This window comes from Exophiala oligosperma (genome assembly GCF_000835515.1).
Source record: "Exophiala oligosperma strain CBS 72588 unplaced genomic scaffold supercont1.3, whole genome shotgun sequence".
Taxonomy (NCBI): domain Eukaryota; kingdom Fungi; phylum Ascomycota; class Eurotiomycetes; order Chaetothyriales; family Herpotrichiellaceae; genus Exophiala; species Exophiala oligosperma.
Genome location: NW_015622820.1, coordinates 1,200,709 through 1,226,865, shown reverse-complemented (window position 1 = coordinate 1,226,865; position 26,157 = coordinate 1,200,709). Strand labels below are relative to the sequence as shown.

General features: G+C 51.0%; 8 protein-coding genes across 11 annotated transcripts; 4 read left to right on the top strand and 4 right to left on the bottom strand.

The window, feature by feature from the left end:
- Nucleotides 1-898: 898 nt before the first annotated feature.
- PV06_03255 (uncharacterized protein) lies at nucleotides 899-3,395 on the bottom strand. The gene is made up of 3 exons (XM_016404022.1): nucleotides 2,938-3,395; nucleotides 1,949-2,743; nucleotides 899-1,897 (listed from the first exon to the last, which is right to left on the bottom strand). The coding sequence occupies exons 1-3, from the start codon at nucleotides 3,082-3,084 to the stop codon at nucleotides 1,166-1,168; spliced, it is 1,674 nt and encodes a 557-aa protein (XP_016265027.1). The 5' UTR covers nucleotides 3,085-3,395; the 3' UTR covers nucleotides 899-1,165.
- Nucleotides 3,396-4,375: 980 nt separating this feature from the next.
- PV06_03254 lies at nucleotides 4,376-6,173 on the top strand. Of its 2 annotated transcripts, XM_016404020.1 has the most exons (6): nucleotides 4,376-4,637; nucleotides 4,739-4,854; nucleotides 4,942-4,994; nucleotides 5,049-5,122; nucleotides 5,184-5,518; nucleotides 5,580-6,173. In XM_016404020.1, the coding sequence occupies exons 1-6, from the start codon at nucleotides 4,621-4,623 to the stop codon at nucleotides 5,588-5,590; spliced, it is 606 nt and encodes a 201-aa protein (XP_016265025.1). In that variant the 5' UTR covers nucleotides 4,376-4,620; the 3' UTR covers nucleotides 5,591-6,173. The 2 variants fall into 2 exon arrangements, with proteins under 2 accessions (XP_016265025.1, XP_016265026.1); XM_016404021.1 differs by having other exon boundaries at nucleotides 4,739-4,994.
- A 3,488-nt stretch (nucleotides 6,174-9,661) lies between these two features.
- PV06_03253 (uncharacterized protein) lies at nucleotides 9,662-10,777 on the top strand (the record flags this gene model as incomplete). Its single annotated transcript, XM_016404019.1, has 3 exons — nucleotides 9,662-9,866; nucleotides 9,925-10,521; nucleotides 10,581-10,777. 3 exons carry the CDS (start codon nucleotides 9,662-9,664, stop codon nucleotides 10,775-10,777), a joined length of 999 nt encoding a protein of 332 aa, XP_016265024.1.
- Nucleotides 10,778-10,856: 79 nt separating this feature from the next.
- PV06_03252 lies at nucleotides 10,857-12,970 on the bottom strand (the record flags this gene model as incomplete). Of its 2 annotated transcripts, XM_016404017.1 has the most annotated exons (7): nucleotides 12,528-12,970; nucleotides 11,987-12,408; nucleotides 11,896-11,904; nucleotides 11,633-11,825; nucleotides 11,418-11,538; nucleotides 11,136-11,300; nucleotides 10,857-11,020 (listed from the first exon to the last, which is right to left on the bottom strand). In XM_016404017.1, exons 1-7 carry the CDS (start codon nucleotides 12,746-12,748, stop codon nucleotides 10,931-10,933), a joined length of 1,221 nt encoding a protein of 406 aa, XP_016265022.1. In that variant the 5' UTR covers nucleotides 12,749-12,970. The 2 variants fall into 2 exon arrangements, with proteins under 2 accessions (XP_016265022.1, XP_016265023.1); XM_016404018.1 differs by lacking the exon at nucleotides 12,528-12,970 and having other exon boundaries at nucleotides 10,931-11,020; nucleotides 11,987-12,437.
- Nucleotides 12,971-13,209: 239 nt separating this feature from the next.
- On the bottom strand, nucleotides 13,210-16,563 carry PV06_03251. 2 transcript variants are annotated; one of them, XM_016404015.1, is made up of 3 exons: nucleotides 16,061-16,563; nucleotides 13,967-16,010; nucleotides 13,210-13,916 (listed from the first exon to the last, which is right to left on the bottom strand). In XM_016404015.1, the coding sequence occupies exons 1-3, from the start codon at nucleotides 16,291-16,293 to the stop codon at nucleotides 13,452-13,454; spliced, it is 2,742 nt and encodes a 913-aa protein (XP_016265020.1). In that variant the 5' UTR covers nucleotides 16,294-16,563; the 3' UTR covers nucleotides 13,210-13,451. The 2 variants fall into 2 exon arrangements, with proteins under 2 accessions (XP_016265020.1, XP_016265021.1); XM_016404016.1 differs by having other exon boundaries at nucleotides 13,210-16,010.
- A 361-nt stretch (nucleotides 16,564-16,924) lies between these two features.
- On the top strand, nucleotides 16,925-19,250 carry PV06_03250 (uncharacterized protein). Its single transcript, XM_016404014.1, has one exon. The coding sequence runs from the start codon at nucleotides 17,091-17,093 to the stop codon at nucleotides 18,648-18,650; it is 1,560 nt and encodes a 519-aa protein (XP_016265019.1). The 5' UTR covers nucleotides 16,925-17,090; the 3' UTR covers nucleotides 18,651-19,250.
- Nucleotides 19,251-19,545: 295 nt separating this feature from the next.
- PV06_03249 (uncharacterized protein) lies at nucleotides 19,546-20,900 on the bottom strand (the record flags this gene model as incomplete). The annotated part of the gene is made up of 5 exons (XM_016404013.1): nucleotides 19,546-19,964; nucleotides 20,014-20,114; nucleotides 20,179-20,378; nucleotides 20,428-20,614; nucleotides 20,680-20,900. 5 exons carry the CDS (start codon nucleotides 20,898-20,900, stop codon nucleotides 19,546-19,548), a joined length of 1,128 nt encoding a protein of 375 aa, XP_016265018.1.
- Nucleotides 20,901-22,554: 1,654 nt separating this feature from the next.
- PV06_03248 (uncharacterized protein) lies at nucleotides 22,555-25,896 on the top strand. The gene has a single exon (XM_016404012.1). It carries the CDS (start codon nucleotides 22,797-22,799, stop codon nucleotides 25,491-25,493), a length of 2,697 nt encoding a protein of 898 aa, XP_016265017.1. The 5' UTR covers nucleotides 22,555-22,796; the 3' UTR covers nucleotides 25,494-25,896.
- The last annotated feature ends 261 nt before the right edge of the window (nucleotides 25,897-26,157 follow it).

Below are 26,157 nucleotides of genomic sequence, written 5' to 3'. Positions count from 1 at the left end.
CTGCGACGGTGGCTTGAGAAGCACCCATCGCCGCCGGCTCAAGAACTATACGACGCTCCCTCGACCCTTCGTCCTAAAATCCCCCGGACCTCGAGTATTTCTCATTCGGCACTGTGAGACAGCATCAGGTCTCCAAGTACACCTTCCCTCTCATCGTCACCATAACCTGCGGGTTGTTCTGCAAAAGAACATCAGCGTGGTGTCGACCTCGTCGACTCCGACCCACCACCTCTTGCGGCGCTTATTTTCTGGAGCCATGCAGAAATTGCAAAGTTACAGGCGAGCGTACTGGTGGCAACGATGGAAAAGTCAGAGTCTAAAGAAACATGAATATGGACGAACATTCTCATCATAACTCCCACATCCAAACCTCCCTCTTCCTCACGAAACGAATCCCCATCCTGGTTAACATTAAGCTTGCCTGCGTAACCGATATGCTATTCCTATCTGCAAGGACGTCGATGACCGGCTGGTTTATCATGATCCACAAAATGAGCCGTTAGGATGAACTCGAGGAAGATTACAACTTGCACTGGAAGATTGCCTCGCCGACCCAAGACACCCGGTGACTATTCAAGAGGCTGCTCTGTCGCAGACCGCAAGAAGCAAGAGGCTTTGCCAATGTGGTACAACCTACGAGTGAGACAAGGCTATTTTGAGGGACCTGCGACCTGAACATACAACCTCGACAACAGTTGGCTGCAGAAAGCATTGGTATCCTATGGTCAGCCTCGGCGCTAAAGAAATTTGGTAGAGACTGCGTTCTGGCGGGTCTCACACCAAACAACATTAGTCGAAGAGACATTAGAGATGGCAGGGAAGCACCGAAAGGATCCGGCCCAGAGATCAAAGCAGCAAGACTTCAATTCTGAATGAACAAAGACGACATGGAGGTTTACAATGTTTTTGGATTTCTGGATAAATCAGGCGCTGGCCTTGATACTCATATACAATCCCACTGTCACCGACTGTTGCCATCGACAGCAGCCACGGCTTCGCGAGCTCCCGTCAAAACGGTTTCCACCATCTTACACGCCCCAAATGGACGACTGTTGAATTACACAAAGCCCCTCCCAAGCTGGGTTGGGACTATGAGAAGAGAGTTTTTGAATTGTGCTCTCGTGGACAAGATAAAAGCAAAAAATTCCAAACAATTGGGGAGACTTCAAGAGGGTGTTGGTGTCGGCTGTGGGTGCGCCTGAGGCACTGATGGTGATTGACTTGGACCACCGGCGTCAGGTTGTTGCCTCCTCGACGAGACCGACTGAGCAGAACTCGCACCCAGGAGGTATGCCCGCTGTGACATGCGGGAGTATGACATGTCTTCCAACGAATCGATATCTGGAACATCATCATCATCAGAATCGAATCTGAACTTGTCCTCTTCGGCAGGATCCCGTTTCGGCCGTGGAAGTCTTCGGTCTATTATGATTCGACCTCCACGACCTACTCTCCGTCGGAACGACGGCATTGGCCCAACGGTTTCGTCATCTGCTGGACTCGCGTATCTAAACGGTGTTGACGGCCGAGAGACATCTTTCATCACGACGTCTTTATCCTCAGCTGGTTGCGGCTGAGATTCTTCATCCGAGATACTAGCCGGCGGTGTCGGAAGATACTCTGTGGCAGCCATGGCTTCTCTAAAGTGTTCATCCGGCGAGGTAAATTCCTCAACTTCGGGTGTCAGTGGTGCCATGGTCTTGTCAACAAAGCCTTCGTTCCAGCGAATATGCTTCTCGACATTCGTCTGGATCTCTTTCTGGATTTCTCTTTCTCGAGCGGCGGTGACGTCCTCGAGAGTCCGTAATTCGGGCCCGGGACCAGGCGGCATAGGCATGCGAAGTTGATGGGCGAGGGCGGCTTGATTCGGGGTCATGCCCGGAGGCAGTTTCTGTTTCTTCGAAAGGTGAGTACAACGGACGTCTCTTGTGGGAGGAGGTGGTATTACCTTTTGGTTGATGAGAAGATCATCATCGCCCTTCATGCCCAACTTTCTCTTTGTGTCTCTCAGCGACTGGCGCTGTTCGAACACTTGCCGGTCAATTTCGAGACATTCCTTACGGAGCATCTCTCTGCGTTTGATCATCAGCAGCATTCCTCTGGCGGTTTCGAGCTCCATCCGGAGTTTGCGCAGCTTTTCGGCACTCTGAGCATCACGATTCCTTGTCTTTCGAATCTGTCGCAACTCTCTTCTCCGGAAGCATACGTATGGGTCTGAATCATCTGACTCTTGACCGGTCTCAAACTTGAGACGCGGTTCAAGACCTCGATTGCCCTTTTCTTCCCGCCGTGACCGCCAATGTTCATACACATACTTGGAAAACGTGCGAACATAGGCAGGGGTGGCGTCATCGAATTGCTCTTGCAATTCTTCTAAAGGTAAGACTGGAGGACTATCGACTGCAGCAAATGGTTGTTTGGTCTGAGCTGCCTCTTCGAAAAGGTTCATTACCTCTTCGAATTGGTCTTCAGTACAAGGTTCGTGGCCAGAAGGCAGCTTTCCATTGATCAGTTTTAATGCCAGGTCATCCTCCTCATCCATGCAATATGCCACTCCGGAGCAGTCTTCGACTGTTGCAGAAGACCGGATGTATGTGGCGGGTTGCTGAAACCCTTTTGGATAGAGCACGTCATACTGGAGGTCACTGGCAATGGTAGGTGGTGTAGGAATGTATGCATCTTTGACCTTAGCATCTGCCTTGGCAGCTTCTGCGGCCTTGATTGCTTGTTGAAGATGGTATTCCTGCAAGTGAACAATCAGTAACAGCTAACAGCAATGTCTTGTGGATGGCGATTCAACGATTGAACGAATTGCATTGCATTGTGATGATGAAATGATTATGATTGAATGTGATGATGACTAAGCCAAGAGAAAAGGACAGACAGGAATGAAGACGAGACCAAGGGACGGGTGAGTGAAAGGTGGGAAGGACTTACTGATTCTTCGGCCTTTTCGACACCGGTTTCAATTACAGCGCGTTGAGAATCATAGTCGATGAGTGAATCAACTTGATCCTCACGGAAGATCTGTACATTTTGTTTGGCGTTGAGTTTTTTAGGGCGAGTGGCTCTTGCCCGTGACATTTGAAGTGGGCGAAGAAGTGAAGGTTAGGCTTAGGCGACAACCATGGGAGATGGGACCCGGCGGCGACCACAACAAAATTTTCAACGTGCAAAATTGGGCAACAATCGGGCCCAATAATTCACAAAAATCCCATCAAAATGTAGCGAAGAATTCAATGAATGAACCTAGCGCTTCACTTGATAATTATGATGAGGCGTGGTTGAGATGTTGATGAATGAAGGGCGACGCGAGGATGGAAAAATTTGCGACGAAGACTCGGACGAGGAGGGTGGGAGTCTCAGTGACGATGGGCAAGCAAAACAGAAGGCATGCGCGGGCAGAAGATCAAGTTTGGGGCCGGATCCAGGCACTTGTTAGGAGATGATTTGGAGGTGCGTGCCCTGTCATGGTGCAGAGTGTGCGAAAGGTGAATTGGGCCAAGCAGCGCCAGTTACTGCAGACACCCTAGGTCACTAGTGCCACCACTAGCGTCACTTGGTGAGTGCGAGTTGTCCAACTTAACTGGCGCTAATGAGAAAAGGCCAGTTTTACGGATTGATGCGAAGTTGGAAAGCAGGGAACACGACAAGGCAATACGAATACCCGTACTCTACTCTAGGTACACACACGGTGCCAGGGCCACATAGTTGTTGTCACTATAATTTATTCGCCGTCTGTTTGTCTTCGTAAGCCCAATTCTCTACCCGACAAATGTTTATGCCTTTGTCTATCCAGACTACTCAAGCTTCTCTAATTGCCCTTGAGTTGGCCCTTTCTCTGGCATGCCCCTGATCTTGACCATTTCAAGCCTAGACCTTGTGGCGCTCACAACTGTGGCTGGTTGACTTCTGCCACACCACCAGCAAGAAGGACCTTGGGCGCTGCCACTGTACGTCAGCAGAAGGAAGGAGTAGACGATGGCTATCAAGACTATCATTTGTTATCTGTACTTTATACTCCGTATCTCCTGCGTTGAACCTATTACAGATCGACTGGGAATGTATATCAAACTTGGAAACTTGACTAAAGCTTCACTTTGTCTTACAAGATCGTATTTTTCCGAGCTTTGGTCGAATGAAATCTCTGTGCTGTAACCGCAACGCCTGCAATCTACTTCCCAACGCCCTTCAGGTTCCCTCAAATGCCTCCTTCTACTCTTTCTGGGGCCAAAAATGATTGGCTGTCTCCGCTGACAAAGCAAGGTAAAACTGTGACTTCATTGGGCATCTATTAATTGTCGGCCCCTCGTACTCGTACCGTCCAATGGGTGCAGTGTTTCAGAATCGGAGTCCGTTTGAGCACGTCTTGCATGCTCAAGTTATGCCACTCGTCAGTCTCGAACTTCATCATAGTAGTAGTCTATTTCACTAGCCGACTTGCACGATTTCAGCTGTTACTCCTGGAAAAACACAGCGTTGTTCCTCTACTCTCTACATACATCTTACCACCGCCTATATCTGTTCACCTTCCTTCTACAATCGGCATCTTTGCGCAGAAGCAGCACGCGACTACCCCCCTCCTTTTAGCAGCCTCACCGTTTCTACATAACCTTCACCATGGCGACACCTGCCTTGTGAGTCGTGCCCAAATTCCAGGAAGCGATCAAGTGCACAAAAACATCCGCAGCTTCGCGTGTCGGGTTTCACACAGGCCAATGCTAACGAAAATGAACAGTGGAGCGCAGGCGTCTACCGAACCCGAACCTAACAATGCCGCACTCTTCGAGTCTCGAAGGAGACAGACAATCAGCGGCTCACAGATCCTCGACAATATCGTGTCTTTCTCCAATTGTGCGTCTACCTCCTCCCCGAAGGACAGGTCCTCGAGACACCCATCATTAAGAAGAGTCGGGTGAACTGACTACCACCGCAATTTAGTCGATCGAGATGAGGTGGACCGATTACGGAAAAGATTCATGAAATTGGACAAGGTACATGACGGCTACTGTGCTTGCGCCTTTACAAAAATTGACACAGAGGTTTAGGACAACAGTGGAACAATTGAGCGAGAAGAATTCCTCTCTTTACCTCAAGTCTCTTCAAATCCCCTGGCCACTAGGTGCGCAAACATTTCAAGACGCCCGGTGGGCTTGTTCGCAGATGATTGACTTTATGGGCAGAATGATAGCGATATTCGATGAAGATGGAGGTGGTGATGTCGATTTCCAAGAATTCGTGCTCGGACTCTCTGCCTTCTCGGCCAAGGGACACAAGGAGGAGAAGTTGAAGTTTGCCTTCAAGGTCTACGACATTGACCGCGACGGATACATCTCTAATGGCGAACTATTCATCGTGCTCAAGATGATGGTGGGAAGCAACTTGAAGGATCAACAGTTGCAACAAATCGTGGACAAGACCATCATGGAAGCCGACAAGGACGGCGATGGGAAAATCAGCTTTGAAGAGTTCACCCACATGGTTGAGAACACCGACGTGAGCATGAGTATGACACTGGGTGAGTTGACCAGCTCTTTTTGAGAAACAGTAAACGTATATGACTAATGTTTCTGGTACAGATCAATTCTGAACAGTCTGGTCGTGCAGGCTACGATCTATATTGGGAGCAAGGTCTGGACGATGGTCTGGTACCTCAGAAGGACAATATGATGTGTAACGCTTTGATGACCTGTGCCATGGTAGTATAACTGCAACGATGTGGCTTTTAAAAAGACCGGCGACCACGTTTTGACTGAGTGGTCTACTGAGGTAGAATGCGACGCCTTTAAACAATATGAACAGCCTGGGGTTTTTGTTGGTCGTCTACTTGAAGTCTATGCCCATATTTCATATACCACTGACTTGAGGACTCGATCGAACATACACTGTACTTGTCGCTCATGGGCTCTTGACCTCCTGCATTGATTGGCCCAGCCGAATTTTTGGTCCATTTTCAGGCCATCTCGTATCCATATGAGACCACAGGTCAGCCGCACTCACCGATCTGTAGGATTTTATTCTGCTGACGAAGCACGCATCACATGCTCTAAGAGGTACACACTACCCACAATACTCATCCCTTCGGATCGGATGTACGGTTACATCTCCTTTACCCCAGGTAGTACACAAAGAATGGTTGGATTTTTGCCGAATGACATTGTCAACAAACCGGACAGCATTTGGGCTTGAAAGACAAGAGCCCGCACTGCCATGCTTTCGTAATTAAAATGCAATCTTCCTTCGGATACCGGAATCGACTTTGTCAGTCAGCGACATTACCATTCCCAGGGTACCACCATATTCGGCCATTTCGCAGCCGAGGAGTTTGTCCAGAGTCAAATTTTATGGTGGCAGAGAGTGACAAGTACGATTAATGCAAGGACACTACTTGTCTCACGTGGCAATGTATCTAGCCGCTTTCATTACTTGAACCGAAACTTACAGCCTTGCTCAGCCTTATTGTGGTCATAGATCGACGTAGTTGGTGGCCTGGTAAACAAATGTCGATGCGTCGAAGAAACAAAGGCTGTACCTACATATGTGATCACAGTCGTGCGCACCTACCCGATATCATCGGACCATGGGAGCTTTCCGACTGCGATCACGACGCCCAACCTTCTCGAGTGGCTCATCCCTAATGAACCTTCGTCTCGACCCTCCCGACACTTCCATCCCTTGTCTGCCGCGGCGGTCCCTACATTATCAATTTAGAAAGGCACTTTTCAGTTTTAATCACAATTTAGGCTTCTTCTGGTTTGGCGGAACCATATCGAGCCACGAAAAGTCCTGTCATGTGTCAGTATATTTGGTCACTGCCAACAGGTCCCCGCTCATGGAAAAGAGACGACAGGAGGTACCAAAAGACTGAACTCACCATTGGTAAATCGGATTGACTGTCGATTATGACGTTGATCACCACCGGCACTCGAGCTTCAAACCCTTTCTCTGTTGCTTCTCGCAGTTCTTCGGGTGTGCGTGCCTCGATTCCAATACCCCCGACCATCTCGGCAATCTTGTGATAGGCCGTCTGGTATCCGAGAGACCAACCTGAAAGTCCCTGACCTTCTGTGGTGTTTCCTGCGACGGTGTTTCTCTGGCGTTCGGCATATTTTTCGGCCGAATCCGTGTCTCCTCGATACAGACCACTGTTGTTCATCACAAAGATCAAGACATCCATGTTGAATCGCGCCATGGTCTCCACCTCCATCCCGGAGAAACCGAAAGCGCTGTCACCTTCGATGGCAACGATCTTCTTGCGGCCCTGGGCCCCGGCCGCACCTTCAGGCTCCGGGAAGTTGTAAGCTGCGTAGGCCGCGATCGCATAGCCCAGGCCGACACCCATGGTCGCGTAGGTGCCAGCATCTAGCCGTGTCCGAGGGTGCTCCATGGTGAAGATCGACCGGGAGATGTCCATGGCATTTGCTCCTTCTGACACGTAAACGACATCACCGTCGGCGGGGTTGGACAGGCTATCCAGGGTAGTCTTGATTATGTCGAAGGCTCGCTCGAAGCGCATGGGGACTTTACCAACTGCGGCCTTTTTCGTTGCCCTCTCTTCGTTTCTAGACTTGGCGGCTTGGAGCTCGTGAAGGAAGGCCGAGGACTGTCCCTGCCATCGCCATCCTCCCAGCTGGGAAGTGATTTGCTCAATCACAAGGCCGACGTCTCCGACCAGGCTCAGCGCTGGATCGCCACCATTCTTCCCAAGTTCGTCGGCAACAAGGTCGATCTGAATGATCTTAGCGGCCGGATTCCACTTGGGAGCCAGCCCGAAAGAGAGGATCCAGTTCAGCTTCGCACCAAGGACCAAGACAACATCCGCACCCTTCAAAGCCGTCGATCTGGCAGCAGAGACGTTGTGCGCGTTCGAGTCCGGAACAATACCCTTCCCCATTGGTGTAGGCAAGAAAGGAATACCGGTACTACACACAGAACTGTCAGAACTTACCCCTTTTTGGGTCTGCATAAAACTTCCAACAGAGTTTCTTACCGATCGATCAGATTCCGGATCTGTTGCTCGGCTCGCGCGTACGCTGCCCCTTTACCCACCACCACCAGTGGTGCCTTGGCCGCCTTGAGAGCGTCGACAACGTCTCTTATCTTGTCCTCTGGCGCGGTCGACTTCGGTGCCTCGGGCAGCGCCGACAATCTTTGCCTTGGGACATCGTGGCCACCCAAGATCAAGTTGGCCGGTAGGTCGACGAATGCGGGACCGGGGCGACCAAACATGGCTGCACGGTAGGCATCTCTGATGAATCCTGGGATCATGTCGGGGTATGGAGGACGCAGTGCGAGCTTTGCGTGCGGTGTCATCAGGGAAATGGCGTCGACTTCCTGGAATGCCATTTTGTTTGCATTGTGGGTCTCGCTGGAACCCGCGAGCACCAACAACGGCCACGAGTTGGCGGTCGCGTGTGGTATCTGTTCAAAAGGCCACCATTACTGTCTCAGGGTCTTTCCTATAACTTGAGGGGAAGTTGTCACAATGTCAACGTACACCGGCCATGATGTGGAACACACCCGGCCCTCCCACAGACAAACACACACCGGGCCTCCCGGTCAGGTAGCCGTACGCAGCTGCCGCGTAAACCGCGGCCTGTTCATTACGAAAGGTTATGAAGCGAAGGCCAAGGTATAGACTCTCTTGACCGATGTCAGTCACCGGTAACCCGGGAAGGCCGAAAATCACCTTGACCCCAAGGTCATGAAGCGATTGAGCAATCAATTTGGCGCCAAAGACCATGGTTCGCGATGACGAAGAGACAGAAAAGCCCAGTCGGGTGTATAGATGCTCGTGGTCGAGAAGCCGTAGACATGGTTCATTTAGTAAAAGGCCACAACTTCTCCACTACCCGAGTCGAGCATATAGCTGGAACCGAGTTGCTTTGCCGACACCCGAGCATACGCATTTCGAGTGGCAAGTAGCCGATGCTCTACATGTTCACTGCAGCTGACTAGCACGCCTTGTCTATTGCTTGAAGTGAGCTCTGGCTAATCCGGCCGGGTTCCTCCAGTCACGTTCACAGGTTTCTTTCTACCAATTCACAAGCCCTCGCTCACTTTGAAGCATTCGGCTCGTGAAATCTTCTGAGCAGAAGACGAATTTTTGGGTAGAGAGACGGACTTTCTGTTTCTATACGATTGGAAAAGCATAGCCGAACAGCTCTAGAGCCGCGAAGCGCGAATCAACCCTAGTGCTTCTCTTCTTTTGCTGCTCCGTGACTTCCTTCATTAGCCTTGCTGTCTGCTTTGCATTTACACATCTATAGTCCGCGTCTGAAACAGCGCTCTCCTCGAGCTTCCCCGTCTGCATTACCACTTCAATGCACCACCTCGCTTTTTCCTCATCCTCGGTTTCGATGGTGAAAAAGAAGAGGGGCCAAAGTATCATGGCATGGACAGATCGCGTCGTCGAGGACGGAGAAGATGTACCCTGGGAAGATCGGACCACCGCTGGCAATGACAACCACGCAGTGGTATCGTTCCCCCGTGTTCTAATGGCAATCCATCTGTAAGGACGGGCGATCCTCATAGAATGCCAACCGAGACATCTGGCATATAAAGTGGGTGAGGGGCCCGCTCATCATATAATGTCTTCAAGAGGTATACCATCACCTCAACAACGACAACACAGCGGAGAAGGCTATCGTCCATATTCGACATGGCTCGTTTCTACGGTCTGCGTGGGCACAAGCTCAACAGGCTGATGCTTTTCACCGTTGTCGGACCAGCCTTCCTGCTGTTGGGATACAACAACGCCTGCGCTGGTGGTCTTCTCAACCTACCAGATTGGGTCGAAACATTCCCCCAGATCAACACTGTCTCCACAACCGGTCGTCGGGCGGCACATAACTCGACCATTCAAGGTAAGCCAATCTCCGCCAGAGACAGTCCGCGAATGAAACCCGCTCACAGATCTTGAAGGGACCGCGGTAGCGTCATACACACTCGGATGCTTCATGGGTGCATTTTCATGTATCTTTGTGGGTAACAAGATTGGCCAAAGCCTTGCCTTCTTGCAGCTGTGCGGAGTGAATGCCATTTCATTTTATATCGGGCCGACCATTGAGCTTGACCTGGCGCTGTCCGGACGCATCGCTAGCATCCTTGGAGCAAGCGTGTTCACTTGGCAGACACTGTGCTCCTTGATAGCAGTCTACACGATCGACAGGCTTGGTCGACGCAAGTTGATGTTGTTCTCCGCCATCGGCATGGGATGCTGTATGGCGATAGCAGCCGGAACAGCGTCCTATCCCGACAACTGCGCGGCCATCATTGTTGCTGGAATTTGTCTCTTTATGTTTTCATTCTTCTTTCCCATCGGGTTTCTGGGCCTGCCTTTCCTCTATTCTGCTGAGGTCGCGCCGGTCCGAGCGAGAGTCCTCATAACCGCAATCTCCACCAGCACGACATGGATACTGAACTTCATGATAGCCGAGGTCACTCCTGTTGGATTTTCTCACATCCATGCACGATACTTCGTCATTTACGCCTGCATGAACTTCGGTCTCATCCTCCCGAGTAAGTTTAGGATTCTGTCGTCAAGTCCCAGGGTGCCAGTTCGTTGACCAAACCTGCAGCCGTTTATTTCTTCTTCCCCGAAACAGGAGGCAGATCTCTTGAGGAGATAGATGAGCTGTTTGCAGCCTCGACAGTATTCAATGTCGTAAAGAACTCAAAGGTCTCTGGGGGTGGCGTAGATGTACCACTAGAGCAACAACCTGAACGTATTGGGAAGGTTCCCGAGGAAATGGTAGAGACACGAAATAACTTGTAGGAAATTAGAGCTGCACAAGAGAGTTGTATGAGGGCGGGCAGGGCCGAGGACAAGTGCTACTCCTAATCAAGTCATACAGTGAGAGCATGTGCCCGGGTGCGTGACATATCTCTCTCTCTCCATTCCTCGCGACGCGCTCTCTATCTCTCTCTCTCACTTCAAGGGCCATCCGATCTTTTGCAGAAAATCCTCCATGTCTTGCATCATTTCTTCAGGTTGCTCCATCACAGCAAAGTGGCCTCCCTATCGTACGAGGACGTTGAAAGTCAGCCGGCACATCTTCTACTAGAAGTGTTCTTGTTACAGCCCCATCATGGTTTGCAACCACATCGGCCCAGAAAAGAGCAAAAAAACTTACCACTTCGTGCTGTCTGAAAAGCACAAGATTCATATCCTGCGCAACCGCCCAAGCTTTGGGCACCGGAAAAACCTCTTTCGGGTACCATGACCACGCGATGGGTTTACGATTGTTGTATTTAGGATCGCTGTGCGGCAATACGCGGCCACCTGGTACGGCGGAGTACTAATTTTCGTCCAAACGGACACATTAGCAATAGCAATAGCAATAGCAACAGCAAAGCTTACACCCAGAGGGTAAGACTGGGGAGGGAGGGTTTAAATGATCCTTGTTGAACCTCACCTCTCGATAAGTATAAATGCAACGTGCAAAGGATTGTGTGAACCAGTATAGTGATATCGAATCGAGGATCTGATCAAGAGGAGGAGTCACGTCGGTCCACTCGATGAATTTCTCGCCGATCCTGCAAATTCATAAATCCGTGTCAATCAGTCATACCAAATCTCACAGGCAGCTTGATGTTGTTGTGTCACAACGCAAAAGAACTCTTCACTCACCAGGCAAGAAGCGAAAGAGGACTGGCCGACAGAGCAAACCCGATCGTCGCTGGCCTCGTCCCATGTTCCTTTGCGTACCCAATTCCAGTGGTATAGAAAGCCTTTGCCCGGGTCTCCATGGCATGTTTCTCGGCCTCGGTGAATTGACTCTCGTCCACACCCGGCGGCATCTCGTTTTGCGCGGCAAAGTTGACTTTTTGGCAACGATCACCCATCAACCAACTTACACTCTCCAGGTCGGGTGCGGGTGGTTTGTAACTTACAGTGAGCAGCTGAAACAGCGCAGGACCCTCAAGTCAGTTTTGATTCTTTTTGCGGGGGAGGGCTGTGGTTGATTGTGGCGACACGACGCACCTTTGCATTCATCGTACACTCCAATCATGACCTTGCCCGTGAAGGAGCCAATGTCGCCCCCTTGGATCACGTAGCCTGACCCGAACCCGAGGCCGTGCATCAACTTGTTCATGAGGCGCGCGACGTCCAGCGTGTCGAAGTCCCTTGTCAGGGGAGGGCCCGAACTGAGCGTCCACCCCGGCAGTGTAGCGGCTATGACGTGGTAAGGCAGCTCTTCCGGCGAATATTTCTTGCGGTACAAGTTCAAGATATCCAGAAATTCAAAGTGACTCCCGGGCCAACCGTGCATATACAGTATCGGAATTGCATTTTCCTGTTTCGAGAAGAGCGCGGCAAAGTGCATACGATACGTCTCACCGTCGTCGTCTTTGACGTGAGCGATATAGTTCGGAAAGGAGTTGTTGTACGTCTCCACTTTACGCCTGAAGGGGGAAAAAAAGAGTCTCGCTCAGTTCTCACCCAAGTCAGGGCTTCTTTTGTTTATGTGTTTGTGAAGCTGAGCGCAAGGGGGGAGGGAGGAAGGGGTTGGAGAGAGACAGACCAGTCATATTTGTTCAGCCAGTGTTCCTTGGCCTTCTTCATCCATTCATAACTGACTCCAAATTTACCGTCGTCGGTGTGCAGATTCTCATAAGTCTCTGGGGCAAGAGGGGACAAGCGGAGCAGAGTCTTGAGATCCGAAATCTGCTCGTCGGGGATGGACAATTCGAACTTGTCGACTTTGACGCTTGCTCTGGAGGGGACATTGTCGTATTCCGCCATATTGAGGTACCAAGAAGCACCGAGTGGGATGTGAAGCGGTTCAAGGATACAATGAGTGGAAGCCAAAGGTTCAAGTATCTGTCGTGCTACAGGCCTGGACCGTCTTACAATGCGTCCCCTCGAAGAGTTGAGCTGGTCGGTCTGCCCCCGCGTCTAGATCGATTCTGCTGTAATGACAGATATCGGTAGATTTGGTTTAGGACTCCAGCGGACTCGCTCAGAAGCAAAAAAAATGAAGAAATCAGGTTCTTCAGGAATCGAAGAATGATGTCGAGGTCTGAACATACAGCAACACGTGTCTTGTATTAGCAAAGAAATCGCAAGTGATGACGGGAGTCCGAGATCTTGTGTATGCCGAAGTGCCTTCGATTACCCCGGCTGTTCAAAGGCACAATGTGGGGCTGACTCGAAGTTGGTTAATCCAAGCTCGACCCTCCACATCATGGAGCAAGAAAAGAAAGGGAAAAGGCCCAGGGGATTGATTGTCCTGTCTCATTCCTTAGTACTCCGTCAGCAATCTAAAGATCGGACTGCCAGAACATTCGTGGAGATATTGCCAATAACATTCGAATTCTTTTGCCTCTTATCTGTTTTTTGTCCCCTGTTATTACATGCAAAATGCCATTACTCTGTCCTACCTCCAATTCATTTTGACCAGATCATTCCGTGCTTGAATCTAGAAACTAAAAGGAGATCGGTCATTTCACTTCGTCGCCTCGCTAGCATCACTAGCAGGCTTTGCTTTACTCTCGTCCTGATCTTTCTTCGCCGACCCTCCCGCGTTGGCCTCCGCAGGCTTGTTCTTGGCCTGTTCTTCTGGTACGCCTCTAGTTGATGGGTTCTGGCCCTCAACGTCAGGATGGTCTGGCGCAACGCTCGATGGGTTGATCTCGTTGCCTTCTTCGTCAACGAGTCGTGTTCTTGTTTCATATCTAGTTTGAAACGAAGCTTTTCCCTCATTCAGTAGAGCTTGGACTTGTTCTTCGTCCAACAAGTTGCCATCTTGGTCGCGGTATTCTACGCGCTCTTCTTGGCCAATGACATTCGGTTCACCAGCCTGTGGAGTCACTGCCGATGGGTCGTCCTTTCGTGATGAAGCAACCTGTGCTGATGGAACTGTGGGAGTGGCGCCGCCTACACTGGGTTGGATCTGAGAGTATTGAGAGTACTAATTTCTGTTAGCTAAAATGTCGCTAGTGGGATTGCATGGCGTTTTACATCGGTGTAGAAGGTATTGCAGTCAAAGTCCCATGTGTCGAAGAGCTTGACCGCCTTGCATTGATCTTGCGTCCATGCATTACCATATACGAGGGGTGCGTAAAGAGTGAACACTCCGACGGCGAACGCGACAAAAAGAACTGCCGCAGCACGTCCGATCTCGGGATGCTGTTTTAATCCAAGCGAAGAGATTCGGTTCGCAGCAAAATCAAAGATCTGGCACATTGCAATGATGGCGAAGTAGAGTGCTGGGAAATAATGATGCAAGAAGAGTTGTCGTGCCATGAGATAGAATGGGAAGTAGTGTAGCGCCCAGCCCAAGACGGTCTGGCCGATTTCGTAGTCAAATCGCTTGAAAACGACATTGGAGTAGTCGTTGCAGCTTCGCTGCCATCGAAGGACAGCAATGCCCTTGAAGATAACATATGTCAAGATCGCGAGGGTGGAAGGCCACCAGATGGCAGGATTTCCGAGAAGGTAGATCTGACGATGGTCTTTACCCCAGAAATTGATACCACGTCGCAAGATTGGCCACGAACCAGGCCTGGAATCCCAGGCATGGGACTCAACGAGGCCAGCGTTGGTCTTCCACATAACCTTCTGTAGCTCCCAAAATTTGCCCAAGAAGCCAGGATTCCTGTAGTTTACCTTTTCAGCCGTTTCATCCAGCTGAGGATGGTAGTTTTGCTCAATGTACCAGACACTGTTTGGCAAAGTACCGCCCCGAGCGCAGGTGACCTCCTGTTGCTCGAAACCCCAATCTGGAAGCTTGACTTTGTGAGAAAATAAAACACAACCGGTCATGATGTGAACGAGCTTGAACTTCGTCTGGATGGTTCGCAGTCTCTGTTTGGCTTCTTCGCCATCAGACATTGACTTGATAATCTCGATTCGGAAGAGATCGTTGGCATCGCCCTCAAAGCCCTCATAGCCATAAGCAGTCACTTCGTTCTGCCACTCCGCCTCGGTGATCGGAGGTCGCACATCATGAGAGTGAATACGACGGTGGGTAATGGTGTGGTAGAGTCTGACAACGTCGCCATCGTGGATATATTGAGGGCCCTCAGTAAGGTTCGCCCAAGCCTGAGGACCTGGGATAGTAGTGTTTTCTGCTGAGATTGGCTGGGTCTGGTTTTCAAGGAGGAAAACATTGTTCTCGTCTTTGTGCGGGTACAGCGTGATTTGTTGCTGTTTGCTGCCAGTTGGGTACATGTGAGAGTGCGAATGAAGGTAGCCACCCTGAGTGTTATGATGCCTGATAGTCACCTCACTACCGAAAGCAACGTTTGCTGGAGTATCGGCCATGCCCTTGTTGTTGAGCGTGGCTTGAAACTCGGAGGACATGAAACCATCACCATCGCCCGGGTTGACTAGACACAGGAAGTGAATGCCGAACATGCCGACGTAGAATGCAACGGGAATGACGATCAAGCAGAAGACTCGAGCAAAGAAATGCTTGAACCACTTTCTCGCAGAGACATTGGCAGTGTCACCAAGCAAGATCCATAGTTGCAGGACAGTCAAGCTGCCAACCCAAGCAATCGTAAACAAGCCAACCCATTTGACGCTAGCAGTTGCTCCCAAACCCAGACCGGTTGCTGCTAGCCAGAACCACCAACTGGCATCGAATGCTCTTTCAGGACCCAGTTCATGCTGGTTGCTGAAGCAAGTCCATGCCAGAGCAGTAAATGCAGTGCAGATAACCAATGGAGAATCGAGCAGAATGAGGCGGGATTGCGTGACCAGACCGTTCTCGAAAATCAGCAGAGCGGCACCCAATGAAGCCGTAATTGTCTTGCATCCGGCAGCTTTCAGGGTCAGGAACATAGTTGGGATGGTAAGGACACCGAGAATGGCAGGCAACATGCGCATCGCGACATAAGGGACACCAGGTTCCAGGTAATCTTTTCCGATATCTTTGAAGTCAAAATCACCCTTGAAACCGGCGGCCCAACCAGCGAGCGTGATGAGCAACTTGGCCAAAGGCGGGTGGACGTCCATGAAGAACTTTCCCTTGATATACTTGGTTGCAAAACCACCGAAGCTGATCGAGTCGTTAGAGCGCTTGTTCCTCAAAGCCGCAGACAAACTCACTGAACTTCATCGAAGACTACACTCGTCGGCTGGTAGATCCGGAAAAGACGGACCACTGCAGCGAGCACGGTCAATAGCCCCATGATCTGGTAGTCTGATATGGGGAGGAGGAAGACATCGTTGTCTGTTACTCCGTCTGATGCATAGCTCTTCTTTTTCAGTGTAACTGCTTTCGTGGGCGCAGGAGACTGGCCCTTTTGCAGAGCCCCATTCTTTCGAGGTTTATAAGCCATGTTTAGGTCGGAGAGAAGTCAGCTGGGGCAGATACGAGATAGCTCTCGATCTCGACTCGAGAGTTGTCGCAGAAGGGTGATTGATGACTTCGGCCCCAAACGGAGAGACAGGGGTGATGTGGTCAAAGAGAGACGGGAAAGAAATGAAGAATTATTGAACAGGTCAGAAGACCATCATAAGAGAGGTATGAACAACAAGCATAGAAGAAGAGAAGATGAGCAAAGGGATAGAAATGGTGAAGAAAAGGACAAATGTTCAGGAGACCTGACAGGACAAGTTGTTCTATGGATGCATCAAGTCGCAGTCAAAAAAAGTGACACAAAGGCCACATGCGCGTCGTGAACAGTGAACGCACCCGTAGCGGCCCCTGTCAAGCGACAAGCCCGAAGTCGCGCGCCTCACTAGCACCTAGGCAAGTTTAGGTCCAAGTAGGCTGCTAAGTATAGGCTCTCCAGGCGGGCGTGTTCGAGCTCCCACTTAACTAAAAGACTGCTAACTCCAGTTACTCGTTACTCGTCCGTACAGTATACCGTACTCCTACTCACGCACTAGCCACAGCCTTGCCTTCAGCCACATCTCTCCAAAGGAAATTTCGTCAATCCCGTTGTTTTCGATTACAACTCCGCCAACGACCAGTCTTTCTGTGATACTCGTACACTGACCTCGACACATTCTCCCCACGCCAAACAGAATCTATCAGAAATAAGAGTGCTCGCAGCAAAGCTTACCTGGCGCCAAAGCCAGTCGCACCTGCAGGCAAGAGGAGGAAACAAATTTCAACAAATTCGCAACCACCATGACTTCAAACGGCGCAGTCCCAGACCTGCCAGAGTCGGTCTCTAAGCCTCCTGAGGGTGTCGTCCTACCTCCAAAGGATATCCGAGCCATCATCGAGAAGACCGCAGGTTATGTCGCTCGTAATGGAACCGTTTTCGAGGATCGAATTCGAGATAAAGAAGTGTCAAATCCCAAATTCTCCTTCCTCAATCCTGCCGATGCCTATGCTCCCTTCTACCAGTGGCGCTTGGACGAAGTACGCTCTGGCCGCGGCACTGCTGTCTCAGCAGGCCGGGCTGGCGACGCAACGCCTGTTCCCGAAAAGCCCAAAGGACCCGAACCACCTCCAGAGTTCCAGTTCAGCGCGCGCATGCCCAATATCTCTGCGCTAGATCTTGAAGTTGTCAAACTTACGGCGCTACACGTTGCCCGAAAAGGAAAGAGCTGGATGACCGCACTCGCGGCTCGCGAGGCGCGAAATTTCCAGTTCGACTTCCTGCGACCTCAGCATTCTTTATACAATTTCTTTCAGCGTCTAGTGGATCAGTACACGCTTCTATTACAAACCGGACCTGAAGGTCAGAAAGCAGAGCAGGCACGCATACAAGAACTCCAGGCAAACATCCAAAATCGATTCCGTGTTCTGGAGCGAGCAAAGAAGCGATCAGAGTACATCAAATGGCAGGAAACACAGAAGCAAAAGAAGGAAGAGGCCGAGGAAGCGGAGCGTTTGGCATACGCTCAAATAGACTGGCACGACTTTGTCGTCGTCGAGACGGTCCTCTTTACAGAAGCAGATGATCAGGCCGATCTCCCTCCCCCCACGACGCTGAACGATCTCCAATCCGCAAGTCTGGAGCAGAAAGCTATGATGAGTCTCGCGAGACCGGACATGCGCATCGAAGAAGCTATGCCAACATCAGACATGGACTATGCTTATGCAGGATATACAGACCCATACTCTCAACACCAGCAGAATGGCTACCAAAATCCTCCAGCCCAAATGCCAGAAGTCCAAATGCCAGTGTACACACCCTCACCTGCTCAACCACAACCCTCGCCCGTCCCCGCTGCTATGCCTCCTCAGATCCCACCTCAGGCACCGTCTCAACCGACGCCCTCGCCTGCTTCAGGTCAACCCCCGATGCGCATCAAGCAGGACTACGTCCCTCGCGCCCAGCAACGGGCCGCCCGCGCCGCAACAGCACTGTGTCCGAACTGCGGTCAACAAATTCCCGTCGCCGAGCTCGATGCGCATCTACGCATCGAACTACTCGATCCACGCTGGAAGGAACAACAGTCCAAAGCCGCCGCGCGCTTTTCTACGACCAATCTTGGTGGCACAGACGTCGCAGCAAACCTCAAGCGCCTCAGAGCACGAACGGATGGGACCGGTGCAAACTCGGGCGCAGATCCTGTGGCCGAAGCCGCTGCACGTGTCCTCGGCGAGCAGGAGGAAGAAGAGCGACGAAAACGGGCCAAGCTTGATATACCAGGCCAACCACAACTTCAGCAAAATCAACAGTCCACAAACGTGCAGGAACAGATCCAAAGGATACACAGCAAATACGGTTCATGAAATACGAGTCTTCTTTGGATCTTACTGGTACAAAAAGTATCTAGCCACCTCAACGACCTCTTGCTCAGAGTCGTATCATGCATGAAATCCAACGATCAGCCCTTGGCAGATGGGATGGGATGGGAACTAAGAGCAATTGAGGTCAGAGACCGATGAAAGAAGCCTCTACACCAACCTAGGCCAACGGACTTTCCGGTGCCTCGGGGGCCCTGCACTCACTTGCGGCCGATATTTGCTCCGGCTTGAGGAAGCCCTTCTTCCAGGACGAACGTTGACTGGCAGACCACTCCTCGTACTGCGCGATGCATGACTAGGTCGTTGTATTGTCAACCAGCGAGACTCCAGACGCCACTATGGTTAGTGATCAGATTGGAGGACGACAAGCTGTGTACCATTTGTTGGCACTGCCAGGCCGACTTGACAAGGAATCAGAGCTCCTGGAAGACGTCAAGCATCAATTCGACGATGACATGACCAAATCAACGAGTTGATAGGCTCCGTCTTTTCAAGTTAGGGGGTTGTGAGCAAGACTTGTGAAACAGAATTAAATGTATTATTTTCCACACTTTTGTCTGCTCGTGTGGGCTATTAATAACTATTGGTCATTGCTGTTCAAATGTCCATGTTTCCATGTCTTCACGTATCCAAAAATTATCTTTACTTGCACCAACTTTTTGTACGGACATCAATTTCAATATCCAAAAGCAACATGGTACTCCAATGAAGCTCTTTTCAAGCTCGTAACGATCAAAACTTCGGCAAAACTGCTTGCACGCTTGAGCATGAATAGGGCCCGGGGTATTCGCAAAAGCCAGAACATGAAAAAAATAATTCATTGCAGTAATTCAGCCTGAGATTGCAGATCCATATCTCGGAAATATAGATGATGATGAGATCAGTCGAGGGTAGTCCTGTGGTGTACGGGAGCTGGAGCACCACCGGCGGCCGGCTCATTGTCTTGGGAGGACGCAACACGTTGTGTGGAGAGGAGAGACGTGCTCCTGTCGTCCTTTGAAGTCCTAGGCACGCCGTCGCGGGACGGCACTGGTTCAATCACGGCCGTGGGGCTGACCACCGGTCGAGTAATGTCCAATTCGGGGTTGTAGGCGGAAGCTTCCAGGTCGTCAAAGTCTTGACCAGGGTTGGCGGTTTGGTATTCGCAGCTCTTGATGAACCAGAAGAAGCCAGAAGCGATCAACGACCCCAGCAGAGGACCTAGCCAGTAGATCCAATGTTCGGGTGGAAAGTAGGAGTTGGCAACACAGGGACCAAAGCTCCGAGCAGGGTTCAAGGAACCGCCGGTGTAGTACACACCTGGACGATCAGCTGCTGAAAGGTCAAGGGGGATCTACAATGGACTTACCAGCCAATTCGGCGATGAAGAGGGAAAGCCCAATGCCGACGGGAGCAAGAAATGTGCCCTTGTGTTTCTCAACTGCGAGCATGAGGATGGTGAAGACGAGTCTATAGATGGGTCACTTTTAGTCTCACGCACATCCAGAGGTGAATACAGCCAAAAAGTGCTTACTGGGCCGTGAGAAACATCTCAATGAACAGTCCTTGTGCCTTGTTCGTTCCCCCACTGAGGGAGGTGGTGACAGCTAGAGGGCCGGGAAACAATGCCTTGACGACGCCTGCAGAGGCCATGGCTCCAAGCATCTGGGCAATGAAGACGAGAAGCCCACGCAGGAACGGCACCGCCCCGATCAAGCAAAGACCCAATGTCACCTGTATGCAATCAGTCACTTCATCCTCCCCATATCCCGAAACCACTCACAGCTGGGTTGAAAAGTCCACCTGAGATGCGGTAGAATATCCAAGCATTCACCGCAAGCGAGAATCCAAAGCAAAGGCTGATGTACAGGAGTTGTGCGGGATTCGGACCTTGTGGGAGGTTTGTGCTGGTACTACCGGTCGTAGTTTGAGGAGTGTTGGCTACCTGTGTGCCAGCAAATGCGAAGAATCTGCAAAACAGCCTTGTCAGCGCATCTAATCATCGTCGGAGCCGCCGAGGTGTAGCAAAACGTACAGGAAGAGAAATGTACCGACAAACTCGCCGGCCATGGCGACAAAGTGGTTTCGAGGGCCATTGGGAATCCTCAGAAAGAATGGGTGCGCTTTGGGGCCTTGCATCTTTTCGTCTTCGCCTTCTGGTGTCACTCCGGTCGAATTCTCTGCGGTCTTGACTCTACCTCTCCTGTGGCCAAAAAGACCAGGAAGGAAGCCGGACTTCGCGCGAATATTGTCCATGGTTGGGATGACCCCGGAGGTGTCTTGTGGTTTTTTTGCACGAACGAGCGTCGAAGGGAGATCAGGCTGATGAGGAGTGTGTAATAGGTGGGAAAGGAGGCGCTCAAGGTCAGGTGGCTACCCAACGCAACAGCCCACGGCCGAACAGCAAGCTCCAAGACAACAAGGGACAAGGATGTACAGGAAAGAAAGGTCGACTCGGCTGAAGACAACAACAGACACCTTACGAAGTAGTTCCAGGGATGATAGGCGGCCCTGCCACCCTGCCATTTGCAACCATCATGAGCAGACATGGGGGGGATGTTCAAGGACGACACATATTGATCGCCCACTGTGCAGTGGGTGCGTTGCCGCGTCTCGTCAATGGGACATGGGACGCCATCAAAAGCTAAAACATGGGATTTATAGCGACGTGATGGGTATCGGTGAGTCGTGGCACTCGCTGGAACGAAAGTGATCGGAGATGGCGATCACCATGACTTTTCGACAATCGAAGCCTGCATGACGAAAGCGGCAGATGCAGTGAGTATCAATTGGACTTTTGGTGCCTCGTTGCCACGAATGATCGTCCAGTCATCGTAAATGAGCTCACGCGCCGTCGCGTATCGTGCTCGGCTTTGGGGCTTGCTAAACCCAAGTGGCCCTAGTTAAGCTGGGGGCTTTACCAGCCTTTTCCACAAGTTGTGCCGTTTCCGGGCACCATCAATCGTGAGATGCCACAATGGCCAGCAAAGGCTGGGTCGGTCTGAAGCTTCGGAACCATGCCCTCTCAACTGGGGATAGTGAAAGATTCATCAGATCCGACGCGCAAGCCTTATGATCCACCATTGTTCCATCCTGTCGGGCCCAGTGCGAGTACAATACTTGTACTCGTAAATGATGGACTGAATTATGGCCCCAAGAGGATGTGATCTCGGTCAGTAAGTGTCATACAAGTCTCAGAAGATCTGCGTTCTATAGAAATACCCACAATATCTCTACAATGTACAGTAGAAGTACCCGTACTAAAAAATCTCTAGAATCTCGCCATGTAACGAGTATGGGAAGTTTAAACTGCCTCCCAATAACGGGTATATGCATCTGCTTGCCATAAAGAAGAGCTCAGATCTCCTCTCCAGCTGCATCATTTGATCAAGGACGACTCAACCAGATTCGGTCAGTGTTCAATTAGTGGCTCCATAACATTGAGCGCACATTCCGACTCCTGGGACTTCTAGGGTCCTTGCCGCTGGCTTCTTTGACAGCATGGCCTACACTGTGTGTAGCAGCATCATTGAATGTGAATGGTGTAGCTGTCATGTTAGCATGCAGGATACTCAAAGTAGAAACCGCTCGTGCCCACAGAACGATTCGTGGGCGGCGCCTCTATCTTCACGTAAAACAAAACCACATCTAGTCCGCGGCGGACGTGCTCAGCCAAACCTGTATACTGACCGAACTCGAATGTGAACTTTATAGACCGAGACTGTCTGGGGACGCACAGTGAAGTGTATGTCTCCTGAATACGTCTCCCCAAGTTCATCCCCGTTTGATCCGAGAATTGCGCGAAAGGCTCTCTTACTCTGGACTATCTCACGTGAGCAGTCTACCCCCAATTTGTAGAATGTACAGGGATGTCGCCATGATACGGATACGGATCCCGCCTGCGCCCTCACTTGTATCCCATGACAAGTCCAAAACCCTGGATCAGGCTTCAAAGTCTTGATTGACACTTCACTCACATCCCTTTCAACTCATCGCAGCATTCTTTTTTCATATCAACTGTTATCACCGCGACCGTTGTTAATCCAGCGTTACCAGCGTTGCTCTGTCTCCTGTCGACCTTTTTTTTTCAAGCAGATGGCGTGTCCATCAACCACTCCTTAGACCGCCGCCTGCGAAGTTCTCTTTGCCAGAATGAGGCCACTACGATTTCTGCTCCTCCTCACCTTTTTCATAACGCTCCCAATAGCCTTGACTTTCTTCTCGCTCTTCTCTTTCTCCAAGAGCAATGCCGACTCCTTTCACACCGGCTACGCCCCTCGCCAACGGAGTCTGCGAGCCTTCTTCTCGTTTCAAACCCCATCCAGTCTATTCCCGCCTTCAGCAATCATAAGTCTGACAGCGGATAATTCTACATTCTTCCTTGCCAGGCCTGCTGCGTTTGGGCCAAGTCTACCCTCAAAGGGGCTCAGTGGGCAATTGTGGGTGGGTAAGGGATTCGGGGATGACGCATTACTGAAAGAAGAGAATATTCATGTTGTAGGATGGGAATTGGGCTGCTCTGACGTGCCAGGCTGGGGTGAGGAGGCTTCCAAGAGGGAGAAGAACCTGCCCCAAGTCGACAAACCGCAGGAAAGCCCTAAGAAGCGGCGAGATCTGGTTCGTGATGGCCAAGGAGGCGATGGGAGTGTGGGTGGATCGGAATCCCTTCACGAAATTGTACAGGACGACGGAACGGACGACTATTTACACCATCCTCTTCCTGATTCGAATCCTGCAACCCCTGGCCACCTCGGTGAGCCTGCAAATGTTGGTGCTGACCAGAAGAACCCAACACACGCCGACATTGAATCTTTACAAGAAAGCGCTGATATCGCCGGGAAGATCGTCATGCTTAGCCGGGGCGGATGTGGATTTTTGGAAAAGGTGAAATGGGCACAACGTCGTGGAGGTATTGCCCTTATCGTGGGAGACAACGAACGAGGAGCACAATTGACAATCATGTACGCTAAGGGTGACACGTCGAATGTCACTATACCTGCTGTGTTCACATCCTACACTTCCGCCCATCTCCTGGCCTCGCTAGTCCCGCCTGAGTCGGGCGAAGATGAAGCTGGTTCTGTCAAAGGATCGGACAAAGCATCCAAGGGCCCGGAGAAGGGTAATAACCGTAAACAGCAAGACGGCAAGCCAGTGTTCACTTCAACCACTCAGAACCAGCGACCAACCATTGTCCCAGCTAAGGCACCTGCCACTGCTCAAACGGATAAGGGCTGGGTGAGCAATGTCCTCGGCGCCATCGGCTTGAACGAAAATTCTCGTTTCGCACATGTCGAGGATAGCCGCCGGCCACCAAGTAGTGGAAACATCGACTGGGTCCTGGTAGAGGATTGGGACGACGATGTGCCTGTAAAGTCGAGCAAAAAGGTAAAGACGGCGGTCAACCTTCCCACTTCATCTACGTCGGCGCTGAGAACAAAACCAACAAGCTCTAAAAACCCTGGAATGGACGACTTCGTAATTGGCGTTCAGGATTGGAGAGACACTGACTTGGTGGCACCAAAAGCAACGAACAGCATAGCCAACATTGTCGCTGACCCAAAAGCTGGCAAAGACGGCCAAGCAGAAGCCACCAATGTTGTTAAGCCGTCTAGTCACGCTGAGGACGCACTCAAGGGTGGCAGTATCACGCCAGGCAGTGGCGAATATGCCCATGAAAAACCCGAACAATTAAACCGCTACAATAGAGGGGAAGATCAGTCGAAACAGCAGCCAAAGCACGCTAACACTCCTCCAAGCCGAGAAGGGACAAGTTGGTTCGACTTGTTCAGATCCGATGAGTCAACCAAAGAAGCACCCAAGGCACCTGCCGCAAAACAGGAAAAGAATGCCAAGTCAAGGTCTGAGCAAGTGCACAAGATAGCAAGCCAGCAAGATGATGGAGATCACCCAGGCTTGTGGGTCACCTTGACACCAACAAGTGTGTCGACAAGTCCTTTCTTTGATACGCTGCTCGTGCTCGTCATCAGTCCCTTAGTTACGCTGACGGTGGTTTATGCACTTCTGCTGTTGCGTTCACGAATCAGACGACGAAGATGGCGTGCACCGAAATCCGTTGTCGAGCGCTTGCCCGTCCGTACGTATCACACCATGAATACAGCGTCATCGACTACATCGTCACAAGTGGCATCTCCGGATGCCTCCTCACCAACGTCACCCCTCCTTATTTCCACATCACAGAACGTCTCTCAGCGCCCCCGACCACGATCGCAGACCACAAACGGCGCATTTGCAGGAAGTACAGACTCGACTACTTCCAAAGCTCGCAATCTGAACTTGCCGTCAGAAAAGACGGCTTCAAAATTCGCCAGACGCAAGCGCTACACTGGTCGCCAGATTGAATGCGTGGTCTGTCTGGAGGAATATGTCGACGGCGAGAGCCAAGTCATGTCTCTACCATGCGGGCACGAATTTCACGCCGAGTGCATAACTCCCTGGCTTGTGACGCGGCGACGTACATGCCCGATTTGCAAAGGTGATGTGGTGCGGAGTCTTGCGCGCACAGACTCCCGGAACGAGGAGGATGCAACGGAGGGCGAACAGACTAGTGATGATGTGCAGGAACGCGCTGCACAGACGACCAATGAGGAGGCAAGTGCCGCCATTCCAATTCCGACCCTCCTCCGCGATGGGGACGAGGACGTCGAACAAGGCCGTGCCGTCGACGCCGGGGATGACGTACCTTTGCTCGACGACGGCCAACATCCTGGACGTCAAAACTTGGCCACGGCGAGAGATGGAGGTGCGGTGTGGAGGAGTATTAGCGCCAGTGTGAGTCGACTGAGTGGGGAGACTCTCTGGAGACAGACTCCCGTCGATCGCAATAGGTGAGAAAAGGGCGTGAGCTGGGTTAAGTGATTGTTCTTGAACCAGTCGCGAGAGACGTGACTGTGATGGCGGTGTTGCTGTTAGTCGGAACAGGAAAGATACCCAATTGGACTCGCGAAGTCGGTCCATCTTGTCCCAGTTTTTATAGTGTCTCGTTTTTTGTTTTGTTCTTGTTTTCAACCTATTTTTGCAAGCATGTTTCAAAGACCCATCAAGCGCTTTGGATGTGATTTGTGACTTTACAGTAATGTGTACCGGCTACAACTCGGCTGCCACCGGAATACATTTTGACGCTACGGATAGGACGTCTACAAAGATTCATGCACTTTCTAGGTACATACCTGGTAAATACATATTATACATGTGTGATGGGGGGGAGGAAATGATCCCAGACAGACAAAACACCATCTTTTGAAACCGACTCCTTCGCTTTCGTTTCTTCAAAAACAGAAAAAGAGGAACCCATTATTGCCACCCCCCGGCCTTGAAAAACAAATTACTCAGGTAGGTATGTTCTCTGTGATGGTATGATACAGTTTGTTGTTACTCGGTAAGTTACGGGAGGTTGTGTAGGTGATCAATTACAAGACGTGCGTTTCCCGTCTCGGCGCGATTCATGGTTTGAGTACTGGTACAGGAGGATAAAAGATTGTATCGTTTCATGTAA

Excerpts from the sequence above, each read along its gene's own strand:
- PV06_03255 (XM_016404022.1), bottom strand. The coding sequence starts at position 3,084 with ATGTCACGGGCAAGAGCCACTCGCCCTAAAAAACTCAACGCCAAACAA. Across the intron at positions 2,744-2,937 it reads TCGAAAAGGCCGAAGAATCA|GAATACCATCTTCAACAAGC; the intron begins GTAAGTCCTTCC and ends GTTCACTTGCAG. Across the intron at positions 1,898-1,948 it reads ATCTTCTCATCAACCAAAAG|AAACAGAAACTGCCTCCGGG; the intron begins GTAATACCACCT and ends CACCTTTCGAAG.
- PV06_03254 (XM_016404020.1), top strand. Across the intron at positions 4,995-5,048 it reads GATTCATGAAATTGGACAAG|GACAACAGTGGAACAATTGA; the intron begins GTACATGACGGC and ends ACAGAGGTTTAG. Across the intron at positions 5,123-5,183 it reads TCAAATCCCCTGGCCACTAG|AATGATAGCGATATTCGATG; the intron begins GTGCGCAAACAT and ends CTTTATGGGCAG.
- PV06_03251 (XM_016404015.1), bottom strand. The coding sequence starts at position 16,293 with ATGGCTTATAAACCTCGAAAGAATGGGGCTCTGCAAAAGGGCCAGTCT. Across the intron at positions 16,011-16,060 it reads GTAGTCTTCGATGAAGTTCA|CTTCGGTGGTTTTGCAACCA; the intron begins GTGAGTTTGTCT and ends CGACTCGATCAG. Across the intron at positions 13,917-13,966 it reads GCAATACCTTCTACACCGAT|TACTCTCAATACTCTCAGAT; the intron begins GTAAAACGCCAT and ends AACAGAAATTAG.
- PV06_03250 (XM_016404014.1), top strand. The coding sequence starts at position 17,091 with ATGACTTCAAACGGCGCAGTCCCAGACCTGCCAGAGTCGGTCTCTAAG.
- PV06_03248 (XM_016404012.1), top strand. The coding sequence starts at position 22,797 with ATGAGGCCACTACGATTTCTGCTCCTCCTCACCTTTTTCATAACGCTC.